Source organism: Myotis yumanensis, unplaced genomic scaffold, assembly GCF_028538775.1.
Source record: "Myotis yumanensis isolate MYYU_CA2020_CCGP unplaced genomic scaffold, mMyoYum1.0.hap1 SCAF_9, whole genome shotgun sequence".
Classification (NCBI taxonomy): domain Eukaryota; kingdom Metazoa; phylum Chordata; class Mammalia; order Chiroptera; family Vespertilionidae; genus Myotis; species Myotis yumanensis.
Genome location: NW_027223760.1, coordinates 4,277,832 through 4,305,253, shown reverse-complemented (window position 1 = coordinate 4,305,253; position 27,422 = coordinate 4,277,832). Strand labels below are relative to the sequence as shown.

At 49.2% G+C, this 27,422-nt stretch overlaps 1 protein-coding gene across 4 annotated transcripts in view; it reads right to left on the bottom strand.

The window, feature by feature from the left end:
* The window catches only part of PRKAG2 (protein kinase AMP-activated non-catalytic subunit gamma 2), a 222,088-nt gene that overhangs the window by 60,930 nt on the left and 133,736 nt on the right, over positions 1–27,422 (bottom strand). For all 4 annotated transcript variants that reach the window (XM_070423630.1, XM_070423628.1, XM_070423629.1 and 1 more), the window contains one exon: positions 24,225–24,439. In XM_070423630.1, coding sequence (XP_070279731.1) covers positions 24,225–24,439 — 215 coding nt within the window. The remainder of the gene's footprint in view (positions 1–24,224; positions 24,440–27,422) is intronic.

Below are 27,422 nucleotides of genomic sequence, written 5' to 3'. Positions count from 1 at the left end.
GGTACTGAGGCCTCCTTGGCGCGTTCTTTTTGCTCTGTCATCCCAGCTGGGCCAACCCCCAAGTCTTAAGCTTCTTAAAAGGAGGGAGGTGGAAGGTAGGGGAGGAAAAAAAGACAAACTACATTTTGTAAGAGGATCGGGGGTAAACACCTACGGCCATGTCACGGGTAAAGACACAGCAGAGGACTGAATGTGTCCCCCAAGAGCAGGAACAAAGCAAGGTGTCTGCTTCCACACTGTCCTGACTCCGAGCAGGCCTGGAAGTTCCGGCTGCTGCAATACGGCAAGAAAACTCACCGGAAGGCATACACATTACAAAGAAAGACACAAAACCATCCGCATTTGCAGAAGACCTGGTTGTCTGCATAGAAAATCCCAAGGAGTCCAAAAACGAATGAACACAAACACAAACCTCCCAAACTAGAACCAGTGAGTTCAGCAAGGTCATAGGATACAAGATCAACAGGCAAATATCGCTCTCATTTCCATACACTAACAATGAACATGTAGAAACTGACATTAAAAACAATACTATTTATTATCACTGCCAAAGAAATTAAATACTTAGGTATACACTTAAGAAAATGTACAAGATCTGTATGCGAAAAATTATAAAATGTGGATGAAATAGAAGGAAACCTAAATAAATGAAGAGGCATCCCATATTTATGGACTGGAAGACCCAACATGGTAAGGATGTCAGTTCTCCCCCAAACTGACATAGAGGTTTAGTGCAATTCCTATTAAGACATCAGTAAGTTTTTTTTTGTTGTTTTTTTTTTAAATATATTCTATTGATTTTTCACAGAGAGGAAGGGAGAGAGATAGAGAGAGTTAGAAACATCGATGAGAGAGAAACATCGATCAGCTGCCTCTTGCACATCCCCCACCGGGGATGTGCCCGAAACCCAGGTACATGCCCTTGACCGGAATCGAACCCGGGACCTCTCAGTCCGCAGGCCGACGCTCTATCCACTGAGCCAAACCGGTTTCGGCCATCAGTAAGTTTTTTTGAAGACAAGCTTAGTTTATAATTGATAAGGAAGCCCAGCCAGGGTGGCTCAGTGGTTGAGCGCTGACCTATGAACCAGGAAGTCATGGTTCAATTCCCGGTCAGGGCACAAGCCCAGGTTGCGGCTGTTGCGAGCTTGACCCCCTGGGTGGGGAGCATGCAGGAGGCAGCGGATCATTCTCTCTCTCTCATCATTGATGTTTTTATCTCTCTCTCCCTCTCCGTCTCTGAACTCAATAAAAATATATTAAAACATAAGGAAAGGCGCAGGCTCTAGCATAGCTAAAGCAATCTTGAAAAAGAAGAACGAAGTGGGAGGAATCATTCTACTCCATATTAAAGCTTACTCCAGAGCTACAGTAATAAAGACTGTGTATTGCATATGATTTCACTTATATGACGAATCTAAAGAAAATAACTGAACAAACAAAACAAACAGACTCATAGATACAGAAGAACAGACTGATGGTTGCCAGAGGGCATGGGGGTTGGGGGACTGGGTAAAAAAGGTGAAGGGATTAAGAAGTACACATTGGTAGTTACAAAATAGTCATGGGGCTGTAAAGGGTAGCATAGGGAATATAGCCAATAATATTCTAATAACTATGTATGGTACCAGGGGGGTCCTGGAAATATCAGGGGAATATTTGTAAAGTATATGATTATCTAACCATAACTTGAAACTAATACAGAATAATATTGAATGTCAACTATAATTGAAAGATAACATTTAAAAAGAGACCGTAGTATTGGTGGCAGAGGGACAGACATGTAATCAATAGAAACAGGATCTGACCCACATAAATGTGTCAAACTGGTGTTTGATGAAGGTGCAAAAGCAGTGGTGCTCGAGCAACTGGACCTTGAACATGGAGAGGCAAAAATTAAACCTCTTTGTAAGCCTCACACACCACACAAATGAGCTCAAGTCGGATCACAGTCTTAAAAATAAGATGTAAACCATGAAACTTACAGAAACAAAGCGGACAACCTCTTTAGGACCTATTGTGGGGAAAGAGGGAGACCTGATCTCTAAAGCATGAGCCCCAGCCCGAGCCGGTTTGGCTCAGTGGATAGAGTGTCGGCCTGCGGACTGAAGGGTCCCAAGTTTGATTCCAGTCTAGAGCACGTACCGTGGTTGTAGGCTCAGTCAGGGCACGTGTGGAAAGCAACCAATTGATGTGTCTCACATCGATGTTTCTGTGTGTGTCTTGCTCTCCCTTTCACTCTCTCCAAAAATCAATGGAAAAGTACCCTCGAAAAGTATCCTCCGGTGAGGATTAACAATAAAAAAGCATGATCCACAAAAGGAAAAATTAATAAATTGGACCTCCTTAACATTAAAATGTTTGCTCTATGACAGACACTGTTAAGAGGATGAGAAGGTAAGTTACAGAGTAAAAAAAAAAAAACACCACAAAAACACTTGCAAACCACATGGTAAATTACTAGTATCTGGAATCTGTCAAGAACTCTCAAAAAGAAAATCCAGTTAGAACATTGGCAAAAATATATGAAGAAACATTTCAGTGATGGCAAATAAGCATCTGTAAAGATGCTCAACATCACCAGCCAGTAGGGAAATGCAAATTAAAATCACACTAAGTGACCACTGTACACCCATGAGAATGGCCAAAATAAAAATAGCAAATGCTGGCGAGGATGCAGAAAAACAATCACTCCTCCCTTGCTGTGGGGACGCAAAGCCGTACCACCAGCCGGGAAAGCACTCTGACAGTTCCTTATAGAACTAAACGTGTAACTGCCACAGGACACAGCAATGCATTCTTGGGCATTTATCCCAGATAAATGAAAACTATGTTTACTTGAAAACCTTGTATATGAATGTTCACAGCAGCTTCATTCATAATAGCTCAACCTGGAAATAACAGATGTCATTCAACGGGTGAACGATGAACCAAACCACAGTCGCTCCACTTAACGATGGGGATATGTCCTGAGAAATGTGTTGTTAGGCGATTTCGTCCTTGTGCGGACATCATAATATGCACTTACACAAACCTAGATGGTCTGTCTACACCAGGGACGGCGAACCTTTTGAGCTCGGTGTGTCAGCATTTTGAAAAACCCTAACTTAACTCTGGTGCCGTGTCACATATAGAAATTTTTTGATATTTGCAACCATAGCAAAACAAAGACTTATATTTTTGATATTTATTTTATATATTTAAATGCCATTTAACAAAGAAAAATCAACCAAAAAAATGAGTTCGCGTGTCACCTCTGACACGCGTGTCATAGGTTCGCCATCACTGGTGTACACATACCTAGGCTGTATGGCACAGCCTGTTGCTCCTGGGCTCTAAGCCTGTACAGTAGGTTACTGTACTGAATACTGTAAGCACTTGTGTATCTAAACATAGAAAAGGTACAGTAAAAATGTGGTATAAAAGATAAAAAATGGTACACCTGTTTAGGACACTTACCATACTGGAGCTTCCATCTGTATATTTCTGGAAGCTGTTCTGGGTGTCAGGGAGTGAGTGGCGAGTGACTGAAGGCCTAGGCCCTAGGACATTACATTACTGTGCACTACTATAGAATTTATAAACACTGTTCCCTTAGGCTGAACTACATTTATAAAATAATATTTTATCTTTCTTCAATAATAAATGAACCTTAGTTTACTGTAAGTTTTTAAAATATATTTTATTGATTTTCCACAGAGAGGAAGGGAGAGGGATAGAGAGCTAGAAACATCGATGAGAGAGAAACATCAATCAGCTGCCTCCTGCACACCCCCCACTGGGAATGTGCCCGAAACCATAGTACATGCCCTTGACCGAAATCGAACCTGGGACCTTTCAGTCCGCAGGCCAACGCTCTATCCACTGAGCCAAACCAGTCAGGACTGTAAGTTTTTACTTAATAAAAATTTTTAAGATGTTTTGACCTTGTAATAACACTTAGCTTAGAACACAAACATAGTGTACAGCTTCACAAAAATATTCTTTGTTTATATCCTTACTCTGTTTTTTTTCATTTAAAATTTTTTTTAACTTTTTAAACTTCTTTGTTGTTTAATTTTTTAAAAAGTATGGTGGTGCACAGTGGTAGTGTCAATCATTTAAATTTTGAAAAGTCTACTTTTTAATTTCTTGCAGTAATTTTAGGATAACTTTAAAAAGAAATCCCTCTTCGTCTATTCAGAGTGCCATCAATTTCACCTGTAGTTGTGATGAGTTGGTTCTCGGGACAGAAATGGGCAGCTGTGGGCGTGTGTATTTTGGGAAGCTGGCAATTCTGCAAAAGTGGTCCTCAGACTAAAAAGTCCTGTTCTGCCCTAGCCGGTTTGGCTCTGTGGGTAGACCGTTGGCCTGTGGACTGAAAGGTCCTGGGTTCGATTCCGGTCAAGGGCATATGCCCGGGTTGTGGGCTCTATTCCCAGTGTGGGGTGTGCAGGAGGCAGCCAATCAATGATTCTTTCTCATCATTGATGTTTCTATCTCCCTCTCCCTCTCCCTTCATCTCTGAAATTAATTTTAAAAAAGAAAGAAAGAAAGTCCCTTCCCATTACTGCAGATGTTGGTAGTGAATAGAAATGGAAACAAATTCATGTGATCTCTTCGGTTTGGCTTCACTTGATAACAGGTGTGCAGGAGGAGGCCGAGGTAGAAACCTTTAAATACTGGATGAGTGGCTCCTGAGTAACTCAGGGCATGGGACCCACAGCTCTGACGTTCCCCCCACTATCTCTGAACTCTGACTCTGCTCTGCAGAGATGTCCTCTGTGAGGTGGGAACCTGCCACTGGGGCCAGGACATGAGCTGAGTGCCCTTGAGCAGCTTTCACCCCCACCTCTGGGCTGACCACTCCCAAGCCTCCATCTGAAGCTGACAGCCCTCTTGAAAGAAGGCCATCTGCTGGCCATTGCCATCGAGCTTTCTACAGACATTCACACTCCTCCGAATCCCTCCCTGCATGCGCTCACTTCACCACCTCAGAATTCTTTGCTGCTGCCCCACGGGGCTGCATTTCCACTGTCACATGCTTGCTGGCTGGATCAGCCCCAATTCCTTCTGTCTCGCCCTTCTCTAACCTGGAGCCAACGTGACCTTTTAGAAACACACACTCCTTGTTCCTCCATGTGTGGAACCGCTCAGTGACTCTCAGGAACCGTTAGGAATGCCGGCTAGCTCCTCAGCTCAGCGGGGCCTGAACGGTTCATTCCTTTACCTTCTTTCCCCCCTGCAGCCCCCGCACTTGAGCCTTAGGCATGTCCCTGCCCACTGTGCTCAGGGTTTTGAACATTCTGGCTGGTCTCCCTGCCACGTGGCTGGCTCCTATTCACTCACTCCTTGAGAATGAGTCTTACGAAAAAGGCTCAGTCTTCCTGATTCTCGGCCTCTTCTCACAGTTTACCTGGTTAATTGCTTCTCTAATCCACACACTTAAATATATATATATATTTCAGAGAGGAAGGGAGAGAGATAGAAACACCAATGATGAGAGAGAATCATTGATCAGCTGCCTCCTGCACGCCCCACACTGGAGATCGAGCCCACAACCTGGGCATGTGCCTCCACCAGGAATCAAACCGAGACCTCCTGGACGCTGGCCGGGCTAATCCACACACTCCCATAAGGCACTTTCACAGGGTTGGGGTTTACTTTTCAGTCCCCCAAAGCCCCATAAACTCTTTGAGGGGAAGATTGGCTGTTTGGTTATCCTGGTGTCGCTTGTGCCTGACACATAATGGACATTCCAAAAATAGTCGAGTGAAATGAATTATTCGTTATTAGCGAATCACTGGGAAATGTGGTGGGAAAATAGTTGATTTAATAGTGAGAATGGTTCAGGGATGACTTCATGCCACTTACTCATGCTCCTCCTTCACCTCATTCCTATTTAGACATATTGCATCAATTTTCCCTTGAGCCTTGGACCTGACATTTAAAACAAAAAAAGTGACTATGCTAAGAACGCAGCAAACATTTTTGTTGTAACATGCTCTCCAAGGCCTAGAGGTCACTGACACTCTGGGTTGGGTGTTAGCAGAGAGCTCTGCTGGCTCTTGACCCCACCCTACCATTTCTGTTCTGTGATGTGACTATTGATGTTTTTGTTTTGTTTTGTGAATCCTCACCTGAGGATATTTTCCCATTGACTTGTAGAGAGAGTGGAAGGGAGGAGGAGAGACACACACAGAGAGAAACATTGATGTGACAGAGATACAGACTCTGACCAGGGCCAGGCATCAAACCTGCAACTGAGGTACGTGCCCTTGACAGGAATCAAACCTGGGACCCTTCAGTCCATAAGCTGACACTCTATCCACCGAGCCAAACCAGCAAGGGCAGTGGTTGGCAAACTCATTAGTCAACAGAGCCAAATATCAACAGTACAATGATTGAAATTTCTTTTGAGAGCCAAATTTTTTAAACTTAAATTATATAGGTAGGTACATTGTTATTAACTTAATTAGGGTACTCCTAAGGCTTAGGAAGAGCCACACTCAAGGGGCCAAAGAGCCGCATGTGGCTCGCGAGCCGCAGTTTGTCGACTACGGACTGCTAGGGTATGACTATTGATTTTTTAAAGTGGTATAGAAATTTGATAAAAACTCAAAAACAATGGACACCATAACTATTCATTCTCCCGATCCATTTTAATCAGTATATTTTGGGGGAAAAGTTTTGTTCACTTTGATACTTTTCCAAATAACAATTTCAGATGCTTTTAATAAAGTTAGCTCCTTCCTAACATTTTTTAATGATTTCCTTTAAACAGCGTTTATTCCACAGCAGCTTTTCAGAGTGTGGCAGCTAATGTATATGGTTCAACAAGTCAGCTGAAAATGTTTGATACCAAGTATTGTTAAGAAAACAGAACCAAAAAGTCCTGTTTGTCTGGGTCCTTTGTGTTGTTATCTTCTAACTTCCCCAAAGTAGACAATGTTAAGATTTTGAAGAGAGTCATTCAGCAAATATTTAGTAACTGCTAAATATTTAGTACCTGCCAGGAGCCATGGCAGGTGGGTCCATAAAATATCCAGATGATCAGATGATTAGAAATTCATATCAAAGATATGAAGTAGGAACCCTACCCATACACAGGGTCAGTTTGTTACTCCTCCAATTCTGATTCTGTGGAGCCCATTAGTCAGGGTCTGAAACCGGTATTTCTCTTGCCTTTCACAAGCAAATCCAAATTAGTTTTTCTTTTTTGCTACTCAAAGTATTTTATTAAGTTTGTGTTTAACACAACTCACTGGGAGCTAAATACATTCTTCTGTTGACACTTATTCTACCATAATATTTTGCCAATAAAAAAAAATCAGTATTGCTCCCTAAGCTCAAGGAACCTTTTAGTTCTTGAGGCATGAAGCCATAAATTTTGAAATGTGTTGTATTTCTAGGATAAAGCAACACAAAAAAGGGACATAAAGTCACAAGGAAGTCTCTCTTCACTGTTCTCTCCTCTCGCCCTCCAGCTGGCCTGCTCATCGACGCTCCGGAGCAGACCCTGGTGAGTGGTTTTCTCAGCCCTTTCATCCCTGCATCTGTGGGAACTCCGGCCAGAAACTGGCGAAAAGTTACACAAATGCTTGAGACAGACTGCTTCCATGACTGTGTGTTTGTTCTACATAAAGCATTCAAAAGGAAGGACAATAGTCGAGATGCAATTAGCCCTGGCCGGTATGCTCAGTGGATAGAGCTTCGGCCTGCTCACCAAACAGGTCGAGGGTTCAATTCCTAGTCAAGGGTGCATGCGGGAGGCAACCAATCGATGTGACTCTCTCACATCGATGTTTTTTTCTTTCCCCCATCCCTCCCTGCCTTCCACTCTCTAATAATCAATGGGAAAAAAATATACTCGGATAAGGATTAACAGAAAAAGAAAAAAAGTATGAAATTAAAGGACCCAGTACTTACTTCTGGTAAATTCTGTGATCTTTATTCCCTATCTAAGGTGCAATGCAGCTAACCAGGATGGATTAGGGTGAGCCTGGGACAAGGAGCCAACTACAGGCAGATGTAGGACTAGGGTGCCTCTGAATGTAAATTAAAAAAAAAAAAAAAAAAAAAAAATATATATATATATATATATATATATGTTTCAGAGAGGAAGGGAAAAGGAGAGAGAGAGATAGAAATATCAGTGATGAGAGAGAATCATTGATCAGTTGCCTCCTGCATGTCCCTCACTGGGGATCCAGCCTGCAACCCAGGCATGTGACCTGACCGGGAATCGAACTGTGACCTCCTGGTTCATAGGTCGACGCTCAACCACTGAGCCATGCCGGCCAGGCACAAATGTAAATCTTTTAAGAAATATTTTGTGTCTCTTTTTTATGGTGATATATATAATTTACCTGCAACAAACTGTATCCATTTCAAGCATACCACTTAATGAGTCAACATAAAACCATTGCTACAGTCAAGATACAAAAACATTTTTTTTACCCAAAGTTTCCTGGTGCTCCCTTGTGGTTCATCCCTCCCTCTCTCCATGGCCCGAGGCTACAGTGACCTACTTTTTGTCACTACAGGCATTTAGGCTGAATTGCACACCCCTCATCATCATGGACCCTCGCACGTGCCACGCTGCATTTAGTTGTAGGGGTGCTGTTGTCCCACGTGGCACCGTTTCCTCTTCTCACCTGTTCTAGAATAACCCCCTGATTTTGTCACAGTGCGCACTCTTTCCTTACATGAGCATTGACATGATGGGGACAACCATTCCCACGCTATCCAGGGTTAGAGGGGAGGATTTCTGGTTGGAGAGAGCCAGTGCCCACATGCGTGTGCGCACGTCCCCTTCCCACCCTCTGTTCCTGCCCTGACCGCACGGAGTCCTGCTACTGAGGACCAGCTTCCAGAGGAAGCCAGAGCAGAGAGACAGAAAGACCTGGGTCCGTGGTGACATCACTGACCAGGCCTATACCTCACCTTGCCTGGGCCCGGCCTACCTCTGGACCTGTAATAGGAGACAATAAATGTCATTATCCTTCGAGCCAGTTTGAGCTAGGTTTTTGTTTTACTTTGCACTAAAAACATCCTAAGTGGTATTTTGGGTATTAATATTAGATACAGGAGATGATATTCTAACTCTATGCAGTCATATTCTAATTGTGGATATATCTGCATATGTAACAATGCAAAAAATTACACCACTTAAGTGAGCAACTGTAGCAGCTCCGCAGTGTGCATCAGTGCTACGGGCTCTCTGGGAGGGAAGGTGCCCTCAGGAGCCGCACCGAGGCCGATCTGGAAGGAAGCGAGGAAAGAAGAGCATTTCGGATGACGGCTGGGGCGGGGGAAGTGCTCTGCCGGCAAAGATGTTTGCGTGGCCTTTATCCGAGAGCTCAGGGTTTTTTGTTTGTTTTTATTTTTAAATATATTTTTAGTGTTGATAGTATTAGAGATATCTCCCATCCCCCTGTTTGTTTTTAAATTTTTATTGATTGATTGATTTTTAGAGAGAGAAACATAGATTTGTTGTTCCACCCATTTATGTTCATTGATTCTTGTATGTGCCCCGACCAGGGATGGAACCCCCATCCTTGTTGTATCCGGACGATGCTCTAACCCAGTGGTCGGCAAACTCATTAGTCAACAGAGCCAAATATCAACAGTACTTCTTCAAAATAGACTCGCCCAGGCTGAAAACCGACTTCTGCGCATGGGCCACGAAGTTTCAATCGCACTGTACGTGCGCGCCCGCACGTGGTATTTTGTGGAAGAGCCACACTGAAGGGGCCAAAGAGCCGCAGGTGGCTCTCGAGCCGCAGTTTGCCGACCACTGCTCTAACCAACTGGGCGACCCGGCCTGGGCAGAGTTGAGTGTTCTTGTGAAGTTAAAGAAAGACAGAAACCAGTGGGAGCTAAAGGAATCAGGTTTCACACGGTGGGACAGAAGAAGCGGATATAAACTTCCCTCAGCTGTTTCTGGCAATACGAAAGATCTTACCATCTGTGTAGAGTCAGAGGGGTGGATTTGAGAGGGCCCCAGATCAGCAGGAACATTTAAATGTCTTTACAATGAATGTAGAAGTTAAGTGGGAAAGCCTGAGAAGTATCGCAGAAATAAAAATGGCTTGAACGTGGTATTTCAGTGAGTTAGGAAGTAAAGAGGAAACAGGCCAGAGTAATAATTAGAAACAAGCACCGAAAGGAGCCTTTACGCAAAGCAACGGAGTCCTTATGGAAGCAAAGGAAAGCCCGTGAAGGCAGATGGACGGGCTCCCACCCGCCGCCCCTGTGGCTGTGAACGCCACGCAAGAGCTGAAGTCACTGCTCAGTCCTCAGAGGCTCTGCCCACACCTTTTATTGCCCGGGTTTCAGAAACAGTGGCTTTCGTCTTGGCATTCTATTCTGTTTATGACTCTCCTGAAAAGAGTGCAACTTGGAAATTCCGTTTCGATTAGTACTGTTTTCCTGTAGCAGTCCTAAATAGTGTACAAAGTTTGTTTTGTTTTAAACAGTCTATTTTTAAATTTTTATTTTGTTCGTTTTTATTTTGTCCTCACCCAAGGATATTTCTTCCATTGAATTTTTTTTTTTTTTAGAGAGAGAGTGGAAGGGAGAGAGAGAGGGAGGGAGAGAGAAAAAAAACATTGATGTGTGAGAGACACATCGATTGGTTGCCTCCCATACGAGCCCCGGCCGGGGCCGGGGATCAAACCCACAACCCAGGTATGTGCCCTTAATTGGAAATCGAACCCTCGACCTTTTGGTGTGTGGGCCAACACTCTAACCACTGAACCACACTGGTCAGGGTAGATTATTTTCTTTAAAGCTTCATGATGCCTAGCAACTCAGGACTTTTTCTCTCCCCTCCCTGCCCTAACCCAGACCAGCCCCTTACTGTGCCTGCTTTCAGGTTGCTGGAAGGTGCTTTACAAATGAGGTGACATAGGCTCAGAGCAGCCAGGAGAACAGGGCAGCAGACGCAGGACAGACATCGAGGAAACTCGGTAGGTGCAGAATTTTAGGTTTAGAAGCATAGCGATTATGAAGGGTTGCGTGGGAAGGAACTCACTGCAGGTGCTTTAGCATGAAGGGGCAGGCTGCTGGGCATTGATTAGCAATTTTCTCCCTAACTCTTCCTGCTCTGTCTGATACCTGAGGCAGTGCTGGGGACAGGACGTTGAGACAAGCAAGGAGGAGGCACGTCAGAGAAGCTCGGGATGTGTTACTGCTATTGCTCAATTTACCCTTAAAAATGAAATTATTCCCAAATTTAACCTGGGAGAGTTGCCCAAATTCCAGGTATTGCTCAAATAAATGAACAGGTAATTTTAAAAAAAAATGTGTGTTTTTTTTTTTTTTTGCCTGGCCAGCATGGCTCAGTGGTTGAGCATGACCTATGAACCAGGAGGTCACAGTTCCATTCCCGGTCAGGGCACATGCCCAGGTTATGGGCTCACTCCCGAGGAGGGTGTTTGCAGGAGGCAGCTGATCAATGATTTTCTCTTCTCATTGATATTTCTATCCCTCTCATGCTCTCCCTTCCTCTCTGAAAAAAAAAATGTTTTATAGAAATTGATTTGAGAGAGAGAGGGACAGTGAGATAGAAACATCTATGAGAGAAAAACATCAACATTGATTGGCTGCATCCTGCATGCCGCCTACTGGGGATCAAGCCTGCAACTGGGGATGTGCCCTGACTGGGAACTGAACGGGTGACCTCTTGGTGCATGGGTCGACACTCACCATTGAGTCACACCAACAGGTAATTTAATTTTCTGCCAATGTATTGTTTCCGTGGGCAATTTTGTCAGTGAATAAGCCATGACAACTGAAAACTCAGTCTAAACCTGCCACCTCAGCAACTCCGCGCTTGGTGGTTAAGTTAAAAAAGTTAAAGCAGCTTTGTTCCTCATGGCCATAGAGAAATAACACATTTGTCTGGTGAGTCAAGAAAAACTGGAAATAACCAAACGTTTAAAGAGGATGACAACACAAGCTACGCTTCAGGACAATGAGCAAAACCACAGTCCATTTCCTATGCAAGAATCTCAGTCCAACAATGTATTTCGCTCGGCATAGGTCTTTGCAGGATCGGATCCACTTAGAGCAGCGGTTCTCAACCTGTGGGTCTCGACCCCTTTGGGGGTCGAACGACCCTTTCACAGGGGTCGCCTAAGACCATCGGAAAACACATATATAATTACATATTGTTTTTGTGATTAATCACTATGCTTTAATTATATTCAATTTGTAACAATGAAAATACATCCTGCATATCAGATATTTACATTACAATTCATAACAGTAGCAAAATTATAGCTATGAAGTAGCAATGAAAATGATTTTATGGTTGGGGGTCACCACAACATGAGGAGCTGTATTACAGGGCCGCGGCGTTAGGAAGGTTGAGAACCGCTGACTCAGAGGGTCTGAGTAGAGAGGCCAATGTCTGGGAGAGCACGTGTGAGTAAAGCCAACACCTGCCTCTTGTCTCCTGTCCCAGGAAAGGAAGGGGCTGTATTGGATCAGTACTTTGACTCACGTAACATCACGGAATTCCAAAGCCAACAGGGGTACAGATCTCCAAGGGGTGCCATCAGCCGCACTGCTTTTTATTAAGATCTCAAAGTCAACACGTGTGACCAGAGCAGAGAAAAAAGGAAGCAACCCAACAGCGTGGCTGGGAGCGAGCTCAGGCTCTGCCGCCCCCCAGGCCCTGGCTCCGAGTCCAGGGCCTGGCTCCGAGTCCCGCTCGGCCACGGGGTCTGTGCGCCCAGCACGTCGGTCTCCGAGCCTCAGGCCCGTGTGTGCTGTGCGCCTGGTACTGTCCTCTGCTCAGGCCTGGTGCCCATACATGATAGCTCTTCTCAGTGTGGGGCAAAATGAGAAGAACACGAGGTTCACAGGTTGGCCTCCATCCGAACCATGTCTCTACCATTTACTAGGCAAAGTCTCCAGCAGATGAGTGCATTTCCCTAAACCTGGATTCTTTAAAAAAAAAAATTAAAAAAAAATATATTACTGATTTCAGAGAGGAAAGGAGAGGGAGAGATAGAAACATCAGTGATGAGAGAGAATCATTGATCAGCTGCCTCCTGCATGCCCCAAAAGCTGGGCATGTGCCCCGACTGGGAATCGAACCGCGACCTCCTGGTTCATAGGTTGACGATCAACCACTGAGCCACACTGGCAGGGCTAACCCTTGATTCTTCACCTGAAAAATGGAGGTAATAATATCTCCTGTGCAGGGCTGGCGTGAAAATGAAGAGAGAAACATTGATGTGAGATGGAAATATCTATCGGTCGCCTCACACTGAGGGTTGAACTGGAAATCTGGGTATGTGCCCTGATTGGGAATCGACCCTTCGACCCTTCGGTGTACAGGCTGACACTCTAACCACTGAGCCACTGGCCAGGGCTCAACTAAATGGATTTCAATTGAGTCCCTATTTCATCACTTGGCAACGTGGCGGGAGAGACCAGCTGCTCCATGTTGGGAAGTCAAAGAACCTGCATTTGCTGTAGGAAATCAATGTGCTGAACGCTCGTTTTTGTTTGTAAAGAAAGAATAATAAACTATATTCAAAGAACGGTGGGCACATTTATTCCATAGACCCCCAAAGCCTGTTGTCCTCTGCCTTCTCCAAATCCACTGAAGATCATTTTAAGACTCAAAATGACATTTTCATAAATTACTTGCCATCAAATGTACCTGGTCTAAGTCAGTGTTAGGTTGAGAACACACACAGAAACACTATAAAATAGGATTGTCCCAAACACATTAGTGAGGGACATATTGTTACAAGATGATTTATTTATTTTTTTGTTGGTTTTGGAGAGAGGAAGGGAGGGGGAGAGAGAGAGAAAGAAAGAGAGAGAGAGAGAGAGAGAGAGAGAGAGAGAGAGAGAAACATTGATGTGAGAGAGAAACATCCATCGGTTGCCTCCACAGGACCAGGGATTGAACACACAACCCGGGGATGTGCCCTGACAGGGAATCAAACCTGGCACCTTCTGGTGCAGTAGACGATGCCCCAACTAACTGAGCCACGGGCCAGGGCTAATTTACCTCCTCCGCCATTCAGTGCACAGACCAACAGAAGTGAGCGCATTCACATCGTTGTATAACCCATTTCCAGGATGCTTTCGTCTTGGAGAAACGCTATTTTTACAGGAGGTGATCAAATAATTCTCCAGATAAATCTAATTTTTAAAATCAAATGCAAAGAAGATACATGGAGCGACTTAATCAGGCTAAACCAAGATAACCGAATAGGCTTACCAATGCGTGAATGAACAGGGTATACGCTATGGTCTTTGAATGGGCAGAGCATAGCAATCGTGTCAGAATGTCCCCTGTGTGGTTCCTTCGAGCCACCTGCTTCGGATTCCCTTTTCTGAATAAAAGACACCCCTTCTTTAACCAGCTCAAGTGACCAGATGCCATTCTTACTCAGGATCCACAAGAACGTTGGTTCTGGGTTCCACGCCAAGCCTCCAAATTCGTGGGGAAAGCATGTAACCCACACAGCCCCTTGAAACAGGTGCCCGGGGAACTCGGGCAGTCACTCATTAACAGGTTATGCACGCCACTCTCAGACAGACACCCAGCAGCCGTGTTCTAAACTTTTCCACCGTTTCAGCGGCTAAGTCCTACCGAGTCATTAAGGGGACGCTATTAATACTGCTTTTATGTTTTGTGTCGCTGTTGTACCAATGATACTGCACGAGCTCAAGTTAATGCTTTTCTAAATGGCTGTGAGTGAGGGCAGTCCAGGTTTGGAGACGAAAGAATTTCCATCTAAATGCAAATCAAGACAAGCCTGACTGGAATGTGTGAGTGGGTACAATGACTTCCCATCCAGTGGTCAGCCCCCGCCCCCCCACCCCATGCATGTTCACACAACTCTATTGGTGCAGAGGTGTCCTTGTTAGGGAAACCATACTTTTTCCTTCCCCGCGCCTGCAATGACATAGGTAAAGGTGTTCAGAGTCTTGACTTCTTTGACTTAATATATGGCAAATAAAATGGACAAAGAGGACCTGGCCCCGGAGCACAGTTGGTTACAGCATCATCCTGATATGCCAACGTTGTAGGTTCGATCCCTGGTTAGAGCACATACAAGAAACCACCAAGGAATGCATAAAAAAGTGGAACAACAAACCGATGTCTGTCTGTCTCTCTCAAATTAATATAAAAAATAAAATGGACCAAGAGAATAATTTTTTCTACTCTCTGCTTCTCTACTCCAGGCTTACATATCCAGGCCCCTGATGTCCCAAAAGAATCAAAGAAAGTGTGCCCAAGATAGAACTTATCCGTCTCCAGGTCTACATCCCCTTCCTAGTGTAAGGACACTGCCATCCATCCATCCTTTCTCACCAGAAACCGGAGAGTCACCTAGACTCCTCCTCCCACATGGCCCATGTCTACGCTTCAGCCTATGTTATCTCTTACCTACGTTCATCAGGAACCCCTTCCTCTGGATCTTCCCTTCTGTGGCCTGAGTTCACCCCTCTGTCATCTCGCAGGCGACCGGTGTTGATTTCCTTTACGAGGCTTCTCGCTCAGTCTTTCCCCATGAATTCCAACCACGAGCTGCCTCTGGACTGACCGCTCTATGAAAAGGCAAGTCTGACCAACTCTCTCCTCTACGCCGGCGCCTGGGCAGGCCGTGGGACGTCTGTGACACTCCTCCCTGGGCTTATGTCTAATGCGCTTCCCCTCCTCACTCAAGGGGGTTAAGGGGAAGAAGGGCCGTCCCAACTTGGACTTACATTGCTCAGCATTTCCCCAGTCTGGTGGGAAAGCAGACTGTGTGGCTTTATCAAGCTCTGAGCGTGGGGAGAACACTTAGCCTCTGGTCCTCACCTTTGGCCAACTTTATGGCCAGTGCAATTCCTGGGCCTCTTGGGGACAGGACTGACGGCTGCTTTCGCTTGAGGTCTCCCGTGGGCCCTGCTCCGTGTCTTCAGTGGGACAAAGCTCTACGGCTTGTCCCTCGCCTTTCTGGGGACCCGTCTCATTCTGCCACTTTGCATGGGATGACCTATCAACTCATTGGATGTCACCGATGCATCAGGGGCCGGCAATTTTTTTCTGAAGAAAAGGCCAGGTAGTAACTATTTTTGGATTTGCAGGCCATCCAGTCTCTGTTGCAAACACTCACCCGTGCTGTCGTAGCAGGAAAGCAGCCACAGAGGGTGCAACAATGGGCACATGTGGCTGTGTATTAATAACACTCTATCCCACGCACAGACGGTGAGCCATTCTGACCTACAGGCCCGAGCGTGCCGGCCCCTGAATTGGGGATACGTGTGCGCCGGAGAGGCTGAGACGCTCAGGCCAGAAGTGGTTGGAAACCATGCCCAGAACATGGATTTTGGAGCTCAATCGCCTCGATTCCAGTCCTGACATTCGTGTTGCTAGCTATGGAGCCTTTGGGTAGCTTCACACCGATGATCTTGCTTGATCCTCACCACAATCCTCAGAGGTAAACACGATCTTCCTGGGATGGAGGTGTGGGTGGAGAGGGGTCAGAGGCTCAGGAACTTGTAAGTCCTTTCATCAGCGCACACCCGCCCACCTTTTGAGAGAAATGCCCCTGGGCCCCCTCCTACAGCCCCGACTCCCAGCTCCTCTTCACACCGAGCGCCCTGATAAAGCTGTCTGCATCCTCCGTCCACACTGTCATCTCACACTCACTCAGCGGCTCTGCAAGCTGCCCGCGGCCCCAGCGTATCAGAGTCACCATCAGCTTCTGGGACAGAGACGCGCGGCCTGTTACATATTTAGCAACGGCTTTCACACCGCCAGCCCAAGTGCGAGGAAAGGATCATCATGGTGCAGGCTCCTCCCGGGAGAGGTGCTGCTGGAGATCACCCGGATCAACTCCTGTGGCCACCCCGGCGCTGGCGGACACCAGCATTATAACCTCTGCTTCTCCCAGGTGAGGCAGGGCTGCTCTTCGAGGGGGGAAACGTCTAGATCAATGGTCCTCAATCTTCTGGCCCTTTAAATACAGTTCCTCATGTTGTGACCCAACCATAAAATTATTTTCGTGGCTACTTCATGACTGTAATGTTGCTATTGTTATGAATCGTAATGTAAATATCTGATATGCAGGATGGTCTTAGGCGACCCCTGTGAAAGGGTCGTTCGTCTGCCAAAGGGGTCGCGACCCGCAGGTTGAGAACCCCTGGTCTAGTTGAACCCCAACGCGGCCTCTGTTCTCATGGCAGATTCAACCACAAAAAGTGTTGGCTCCATCGACCAAGACAGCAAATGACTCAGCACTGGAAATGGTCATTTTCACCCACATCTGTGTCCCTATTATCTCAGCAATGCCAAGTGCATGGCCCTGGGACATGCAGATCTTTAGAAGCATACTCCCCCGTTAGGCTGTGACCTGGAATGGATGAGCTGGGAGGTGCACCATGACACCCAAGCTCCAGGGTCCTACTTCCGCAGGCCTCCCTCCGGCTGGGACCCTCCTGGGGCCGGATTACCTCCACTCCCACCGAGTACCCAGAGCCCAGGACAGTGCTGGGCTCACGAATGGATCTTGGGAAACTGTCGAAGGAATGATTCCTGGGAGGGGACAGACGCAGGGCATTTATCAAGTTTTAAAGAAAATCTTAGCCCTGGCTGGTGTTGCTCAGTTGTGAGCATCGGCCTGTGCACTGAAGGATCACAGGTTCAATTCCCAGTCTAGGGCATGTACCTGGGTTGCAGGTTCAATCCCCGGCCCTGGTCGGGGTGCATGTAGGAGGCAACCAATTGATGTGTCTCTTTCACATTAATGTTTCTCTCTCCCTCTCCCTCCCTCCCTCCCTCCCTCTCTCTCTTCTACTCTCCCTCCATTCCACTCTCTCTAAAATCAATGGAGAAAAATATCCTCAGGTGACGATTAACAAAAAATAATAAAATGTTGAGGCAGAAAGATCCAACATCCTTGCCTTGAAGCTCATCTACCCCAGGGAACAGAATAGACAAGAACCTGAAGACCCAGGCCACTGCTCCAACAGGCCAAGCTCTGAGCCAAGGGCCCTCTCTGATTCGGGCTCTGTCTTCTCTCCGATCACTGAGCCAGGCCTCCAACAGCCAGGAACAGGGAGAATGCCAGTTACAAGACCGTGGCTCCGCCGCGAGGAGAGCAGTGCCTCTGCCTGTCTCGTCACCACGCAGGCAGCACTTGTCTACGGCCGGCTGTCAGGATCACCAGCCCTGCCGCTCCCACTCCTGGGCCCAGTGTGAATTCTCCCCAAACTATTTTTAAAATATCTAATCTGTTGTGAGCAACAGAGTATGGGACTGTTACTTTGCCATTTCTGGGCAGATAGTTTTAACACCGGGCCTTATTAGGTTGTAACTTGGTATTTAAAATGGTGAGACAGGAATATAAAAGCAAAGTCATGCATTTACTCCTTAATGTCAAGTGATTTGAAAGTATTTTTAGATTTTTAAAGTGCTTCCCTATTTTTAAAAAAGGTAATTATTCTAAATAACAATCTCGAAAAATTGGTTAGTGATTTCCGTCCAAATAGTCATCCTGGGAAAAGTAGGAATCTTGGAGACGGATTCAGTGGAAAGAGTCAGGTTTAAGAAAAAAACCAAAGTTCATGAATTCCTTGAGTTACATCACCTCCCCACATACATGATGAAACAAGTGCTAGTTATTATTATTTTTAATTGATCTTAGAGAGGGGAAAGGGGGAGGGAGGGAGGAAGGAGAGAGAGAGAGAGAGAGAGAGAGAGAGAGAGAGAGAGAGAGAAACATTGATCGGCTGCCTCCTGCACGCACCCCAACCGGGGATTGAGCCCACAACCTGGGTATGTGCCCCGACTGGGAATAAATCATCGCCTTTGGTGTATGGGAGGACACTCCGACCAACGGAGCCACACCAGCCAGGGCAAGTGTTAGTTATTTTTTTGATACAATAACAAATCACTCCATACTCAGTGGCTTAAGATAACAACAATAACTTATAATCTGCTATGGGCTAAATTGTGTCCTCCTCCCAAATTTATATAGTGAAGCTGAAACCCCCAGTGTGACTATATTTGGAGACAGGGCCTCTGAAGACGTTACTAAGGTTAAATAAGGTCATATGGGTGGGGCCCTCAGCCAATAAGACTGGTGTCCTTATAGGAGGAGGAAGAGACACCAGGGATGTGTGTCAGGGAGGAAAGACGGTGAGGATACAGCCACAAGACGGCCACCTGCAGCCCAGGCGAGAGGCCGCAGGAGAAACCAGCCCCACCAGCACCTCGGTCTTGGACTGCCAGCCTCCAGGACCGGGAGCAGTAAGCACCCAGCCTGTGGTATTCTGTATGGCAGCCCCAGAGGACTAATAGGCGGCGTCCATGGTTTCCACGGGTAAGGGATTTGTGGGCGGTCCAGCTGGCTGGTGCGGGGCTCTGACCAGGCCTCTCAGTCAGTGTCAGGGCTCTGCTGCGTTTGAGGCCCCAGCACACTCTCCACGTGCTCGAAGCGCAATGAAACGCACTCCCCTTGCTTCCGGATGCCGTGTGTGCCTGCTTTCCTGCCTGCTTTCCCAGCAACTCGGAATCCTTGTCCTTTGTTTGTCCCTTGAATGTTCACGTTTTCCTGGCTTTCTTCTCCCGCCACACATCCCTCTCTTTATTTCATGTACTATGACGGCATAAACGACCGCTGCTCTGATGTTGTTCAAATTAGCTCCAGCCCTGGTTGGTGTAGCTCAGTGGATAGAGCGTGGCCTGCGGACTGAAGGGTCCTGGGTTCGGTTCCAGTCAGGGGCACATGCCTGGGTTGTGGGCTTGATCCCCAGTGGGGGGTGTGCAGGGAACAGCTGATCAATGATTCTCTCTCATCATTGATGTTTCTGTCTCTCCCTCTCCCTCTTCCTTCCTCTCTGAAACCAATAAAAATATATTAAAAAATAATTAGCTCCAGATGCACACAGCCAATTACTCTTTGAACACCTCCTCTTGAGTGTCCCAGACACCTTATTGTACCGCCACCACCTACACACACACACACACACACACACACGCACACACACAAACACATGCACAGACATGCACATCACATATGCACACAGACAGCCCGCTCCTCTTCCTGTTCTGATCCCTCCGCCAGAAAACGCAATGACATCCATCCAGTTTCCCAAGGAAAAACATTTGGAACCCTCCTTTGATTCTGCGCTCTTTCCTCCGCAACTAACCAATCAGCACCTTCCAAATCCTTCTGAGTGCAGCCTCTTAAACAGCTCTTTCCTTCGAACTCTAGTCCACTGCTTTCCACCTTCAGCCGCACCAGACCTGCCTCATTGCCCGCTGCATCTCACCCGAGCTCCGTGCCACACAAAGCCAACCTAATCCACGCCCGGCCCCGGAGGGATCACCCCGACACGAGGGCTGATCACTGCTCTCCGCTGCTGAAGGAACAGCCCCATCCTGCCGCTCGGCTGGCTCCTCCATCACGGACACTGGGCCGGGCTCTCCTCCCATAACAACTGCACGAGTTCTATCAGTTCCACTGCACCTGCTGACCTGTCTGAACCTCCCAAATGGACAAACGCCCCTTTTGTTCAATGAGCTATTAGCTGTCTCTCAGATCCCTCCAGTGCACAATGTGTTGTTAACCAAGTGGACAGAGCAGACTCTGTCCCTGCCTTGGGAGGTGGCTCACCTTTGTCACCCATCGCCCTCTGCCAGCACTGCTTCCGGCACATCCCAGGTGCTTCATAAGAATTCACTGAGAAAATGAACGATGGAAGGAGAGCTCTCTACTACAGGCTATCCACCCTCACCCCTTTCCATTTCAGAATAAAACGCACGGGAACAAGTTTGATGAAAGTGATCTTCGTGGTTCCTGTTTACTGAAAGCGTCTTTTTATTCCGAAAGGCAGAGCTATGTCAGAGGGAAATATTTCCAGGCTGACAGATGTCTGTAGGCAACTCCTGTTCCTCCAGGAAGATGATGCTGGTGGCAAAGTCAATGAAACCAGCCAAGCTCTTAAGGAACTGAGCACACACATTAAAGACACTCCACACAACCCGATTATAAAGAAACACACCTTAGGTGATCTTGAAACTGTCATAGGTGGGGTGGAGCGGGGAGAAGGCAGCCTGGAGGCCTTGGGTGAGGACATTTACAGGTGAATTAAGGCCTTGTTTGATGTCAGGCAGCTGGTGGCAACGCTGTCTTCCAATTTTGAAACATACCGTTTCACAACGTAAGGGGGAGCCTCGGTGATCACCCTGATTTTCTGAGGCTCAAACTCTATAACCATTGCAGCTTTGATTGGAGTATTTTTTAAAATTGTGGTAAAATAACATACATAACATAAAAGTTTCCATTTTAAAAAGAGGACAATTCAGTGGTACTAAGTACACTCACACTGCCATGTAACCATCCCCACCATCATCCCCAGAACGTTCGTAATCTCGAAAACCTGGAGTCGGTCCCCGTGAAACGCTAACCCCATTCCTCCCCGGCCAGCCCCACCACCACCCGGCTGCTGTCTGTGGATCTGAGGACTCCAGGGGCCCCACAGAAGCGGAGTCACAGTGTCTGTCCTTCTGTGACGGTTTATGTCACTTGGCATGTGGTCCTCAGGCTCATCCACACGGTAGCGTTGTCAGAATCTCCTTCCTCGGGAAGGCTGGGAGTGGCTCACTGTATAGAACGACCACATCTCGTTTATCCGCTTGTGACCTCGGGATCGTTGCTGAAGCCCCACTGCACTGCCAGGGCCCCTGACCGGGCCATGGGCCATGCCCATCGCTGAATGTGGACCCAGCTGAGCATGCTTCTCTCTGGCCCAGACCCACCCTGGGGAGCCTGGGAGGATCCACGCTCGTTGGCCTCAGCGTGTGAAGTATTAACAGGTAAGAACATCACCTTTAGTCACAGTCATGGCAGAAAGCTGACCTGGACCGAGAGCTCGCTCTGGATTCGCTTCTATTTCAACTGGGAAAGGCCAGGCGTGCCCGAGCATAAAACTTCTGCAACAAGGAACAGCCCTGTGTCTGGGCCTGTCACCATCACGTCCAATGACCTACAGCAAAAGCATCCCTGCTTTCTCTTCAAATAGAGCTGTTCTATCCATCATCATAGCCAATGAGAAGAAGCAGTACTTTGAGGCGCTGTCTCCCACAGCATTTACTCCTCTCTGGGGTCATTCCCCGCTTTGCTCCCTTCCGTGGCCTTCCCCCTGCTCCCGCTCCCACAGGCTCTGTCTGTCCCAGGCCTCCTGGCTCGCTGGCCTCGGGGTAGGTCTGGCACAGCCGGCGGGCAGGAGCGGGGGAGATGCCAGGGTCACCGTCCCTCTGCCTCAAAGGGCGGCTCCGGCCAGTGGCTGCTTCTCCTCAGTGCTCCAGCTCCAGCTCCAGCTCGGGCCAGGCAGCCCCCTGGGGTTCCACTTCCCACAGCAGCTCCTCTCATTGTGCCCTGGCCCTGGGGCGGGTTGGGGGAGGGGGGAGGTAATGGCTTCCTGTTTCTGATCAGGTTGGGCTGCCTCCTCATTCTTTTCTTGGGTGCTTTTGTGTCCTATTGTCTCTATCACCACATCTCTTGGTTACATGCACAGGAGCACAGAGACCTCTGCGGTCCACCCTTTCTCACTCACACCCGAGAACACGGACAACCTACCTCCTAGGCCCACGCTCCAGGGGGTGTCACTGCCTCCCAGGAGTCTCCCTGTGTCCCATCTGTCTCCGAGTCTGCTACCAGGTCCCACTGCCCAGACAGGCCCCTGCCCACTGCTCTGGCACCATGGCCTCTCCTACTCTGGGCTACATGTCACACTCATTCTCCTCCAGGCTACACGTCACACTCATTCCTACCCCATGTCGTGGCTCATCGTTCCCTACAAGGCTCTCTCCCTGTCCCCTTACTGAACCCGACCAGCGACTCAGGCCCAGCTCAGTGGGTCCCTCTGCCTGGGAGCCTCCACTGCCCTGGGCCGATGCGATTCCCCTCCTGCAGGACGACTAGATTACTGGCTTCCCTACGCATCCCACCAACTTCTGCGTTTGCCTCACCTTTCCCCGGGCTCATTCTGCCCCAGTGAGGCTGCAGCCCTAGAAGACGGGAACAATAGCTTACCTTTCCCCTCAGCACCGAAAACACACAAGTCCCTGCAGAGCACAGAGCTAACAGAACAGCCACTGAGGGACAAGGAGAGTCGCAGGATGTCCTCTGCACGACAGCACATCTCCTTTCTCCCACAGATAACTGTTCTGGACGGGTCGTCACCCCGCCTCCGCCCCTCCGCCCCTCCGACAGCCATGCTGAAGTCCTAACCTGTGAACGTGGCTGTATTTGGAAGTCAGGTCTTTGCAGATGTCATCAAGTTAAGATGAGGTCATACTGGGTCAGGCTGGGCCCTGGTCCAATATGACTGGTGTCCTTATAAGAAGAGGAAAATCCGGACACAGACAGACAAGGAGGGAAGAAGCCATGTGGGAGGGAGTGATGCTGCTGCGACCGGGGAAAGCCTGGGGCCACAGGAGCTGGGGAGACCGTGAGCCCCAGAGACCTCGGAGGGCTCAGTCCCACCAACGCCTCGATGCCAGACTTCCAGCCTACGGAGCCGAGACAGGCTTCCTGTTGCCATCAGGCCCCAGCTCGTGCTACCAGGTCCCACCAGCTCAGGAGAGGAAAACAACCGAATCGGAGCAGTATCTGCACAGGTCGATCTTAGTGGTAGGTCGTACGTCCTTGCTGAGCACAGACCCAGTACAGAGCATCTGCGTACGGAACGCGGACCAGGCAGGCGAGAGGGACGGAGTCCCGCGACCATGTGCAGGGCCGTGTGTGGGGCAGCGGGGGCTCCTCCAGGAAGCCTCGCTGACCTCCTCGGAAGGAGCAGAGACGCTGCTCCCCTCCACCAGGCAGGCTCCCCTCTCAGCATGCTGCCCCCCTCCAGCAACGGCAAATTCATATCAGAAAACTCTAGAAGCACATTCCCATCTTAAAAAGCTGTGTGCTTGCTTTTTGCTTTGCCTGTAACTTGTCACCTTAGTCTCCCACTCAAGATAAATGCAAACAAAACTTTTTTTTTTTTAAAGAAGCAGAGGGAACAAAGAGCTGGTTCTGGTCATGTTCCAGGTGTTACCACTTGTCATGGGCCTTCCATCCGCCCACTGGGCCCTCCCACTTTTCCTCGAAGCCTGTGATTCCCGATAAATACCCCATGGCTGTCAGGAGCCGCAGCCCCAGCTCCAGGGGAGCACACCCAGACTGGGCCCTGCCTCCCAGGCCAGTCGCCGCGCCCTGACTTACGGTTCTGGAGGGAGCGTAGTGAGCCGGGGATGCTGCCGGAGGCCGGGCCGGGCTGTGGGAGGCCGGGCAGAACCTCTGGCCCGTGTCCGCAGGGGAGGACGAGGCATAGATGCGGTTTTCCAGTCGCTCAGGCTCCTGCTTATAGGACTCGAGGGGGAAGGAGTGCTGCTTGGCCACTTGGGTGGGCGTCGATGGCGAGGAGGAGAGGCCGGAAGCTGGGGAGGAAACCACACGGAGCTGTTAGAGGTCTTGGGGTGTGGTGGGTGTTGGGGGGGGGGCAGAGCGAGGCTCCTCCACTTCCAAGAGCCCAAATCTCAAGAGGAAGAATGATATGATTAAACTGTGAATTCTGGGACCAGTCTCTACACACCGATGGCTCATCCCTGAAGGTGAGCGTGTCCAGAAATCCCCTCATCATCCAGCGAAGGTCGTGGCAGCCCCCTTGCCTGCGGGTGCTCGGCCGGGTCAGGAGTTGCCTGGGTGAAAGGTTTCTCACGGACACACATCAGATGCTGTTTTCTCCCATTTGGTCAAATACCGTTGGACGCCTGTCCTCCCTACAGAGCACGGTGCCCAGGCACACGGCGAGGAACCAGGCTGCCTGAGATAAGATGAGGGAAGTCCCCAAGGTATTTGACAGGGACAAAGGTCAATGCTGCAGCCATCACATGCCAACATACGCTAAGGACCAGACGGGACAAGCTGGTACTGTCAAGATATGTGGGGAGCCAATATAGGATTAAGCCTCGGACTGACCTGTTGGCAAAGTCACAAACAAGCCCCAGCTTAGAGGGCACAGTCCACTTAGCATAATTAGGCTTGACCTTATGACGCTCCCTAGATCTTACCTGGGAAGCTAATGGGCTGAGGGAAGTGCAGCAATACCAAGAACAAGTGAAACTCACAAGAACAGTGTAAACAAGTGAAACACATAAGAACAGTGTAACTTTGGTAACCACTACCTTGTTTACCTCTGACTATAAAAATAAAGGCTCATTGCCTCGGGATCTTTCTGCTGTCTCCATGTAAAACATTCTTCGCCGACTCCGTCCACATCTTTGGGACCCCCTGGACCCCCAGCGTTCATAGCTCTCTAGCTTACTTGGAAATAGCGTCTTTGCAGATGTCACCAAGGTAAGATGAGATCAGACTGGAGGAGGGCGGGTCCTTACCCCAAGGCCACGACTGTCCTTGTAAGGAGAGAGGACCCAGAGTCCCACCCCTGGAGGAGAAGGTGGCAGGTGACAGGCAGACCCTGGAGTGCGGTATCTACAAGCCACGGAATGACAAGCCGCCAGAAGCTGGGAGAGGCCAGGAAGGATTCCACCCAGAGTCTCCGAGGGAGGGCGCCCTGCCGGCCCTGGGTCCCGGAGTCCCGCCTCCAGAACCGGGAGCGTCCACTCCTGCTGGGTTTGGTCCAGGACACAAACACACAAGAATGTGTCCGGATACTGATTTGTTTTCCAAGAGAAACAATCGGGATTTGGGCCTGGTCTCTCACATCTTCCAGGTCACTGAATGAAAATTTTCTTTTAAATGTGTTATTCAAACTATTTAAGTCACGTGAGTAAAAGCAAAGATGCCCCGGACACGGCTGAGGCCACCCACTTGCTGCTTCTGACCTAGACAAGGACTGGTCAGCCACGAAGCCGCAGCCGAGCCTCCTTCGCCGTGCTGCTCCGTGCCACGCTCCAGACGCCTGTCCCTGCTCCTGCTCCTGTCCTCACTCCCCACAGGGCCTCCACTCGGGCCTCACTTCATCCAGTTGCCTGACCTCGGCCTGTGAGCCTCCCTCTCTGGAAGTCCTCCGCAGCTCCACCTGTGGGCAGCCAGCTGTCACCCGAGGCATCCAACACGACACCAGATGTGCAGGATGTGCTCTCCTGCCCCCAGGCCCTGCCCAGGCGGGGAGGGGGGAGGGAGTGCTGGCAGCCCGGGGCAAAGAGAGGATGGAGGGGGAGGGGTGAGGCTCAGGCTCAGTTCCAATCCCCTCTCCCTCTGGTGCCCAGAGAGTGTGGGGCTGCATGTTTCCAGGGTGGCCGTTTCGGAAGTAACCAGTGAAAGGAGGAAAGGAGGCGTGCCTTTCCCAGGGAGCCCCCAAGACCGCGAGGTCACCCCGGGAACCTCCCCCGCCAAGCCCAGGCTGGCCTCTGGGCGCAGCGGGACATGGGATGCTCCACACGAGTCTGCAGGTCTCTGAACTTTCGACATGAAAGGCCTCCCACGCAAAGCCCCGAATGCTTCCAAAGGTCTTGAGAAGCAAGGGCTGCCTCGAGGGGAGGCTGGAGGCGGGAGGGGGAGGGGGAGGACCAAGAGCAGGAAGAAGCTGATGGCTTGGCAGCTCCTCAGGGGAGACCAGCGTCCAGCAGGCAGGACAACACGGGAGGCACCTGGCCCGGGCCCAGCCCTCCTCCGGCCAGGCCCCGGCGTCGTGGCACCAACACTCCCCAGAGACGCCCAGAGAAGGGCGAGGAATGCAGATGCCAGAGCGGCGTCTGGGGACCAGAAGGCGCTGCTGTGCTGGTGTCTGTGGGGCCTGCGCACCTCCCTGGCCTCAGGCTATGGGGGGGCGGTGTCGTGGGGGCGTTCCATCAGTGATTCTTCCAGTGGGCGAGTCCTCACAGGGGCACCAGCCTGGCTGCTGTCGGTGACGCCAGGACGGGCTAGTTCCCAGCGCCACATCCAGCAGAAAATGTTGTGGTTCACGCTCCTAATTCTCGCTCTGGCCACTGGACACAGGCTTTCCTGGGCGCTTGCTCGGCATCCTGGAGGGGGGGCTCGAGACCCGACGGAGGGGCAGGACAGAGCAGGCTGGGATGCGGGCAGTTTAGGGGTAACCACATCCTAAAGCCTGCAGAAGCCCTAGGGCAGAGCCCCTCTGGGGGCTTGGTTCTTCATGTACAGGGGGGCCTGGCCCAGTGAGCTCTGGCACCCCTTGGTGACGGTGAAAAGCACCCAAGTCTGTCCTAACTTAGGGCACAGGCTGAACCAGCCCTCCACCGGGCCAGTGACCTCTCAAACCACCCATGAAGGAATGATCGGGCCCAGAGGAAATCAGCTCCTCAGCGGAGGGATTTTGGCAAGACGGACCGAAACCATCAGTGCACGGTTCCTTGAGATTCTGCTCTGTGACCGTCTGCAGAGAGAGCTGTGGGATTGCCGAACGGTGAGGGCCGTTCATGAGCACGGAGCTTCGGA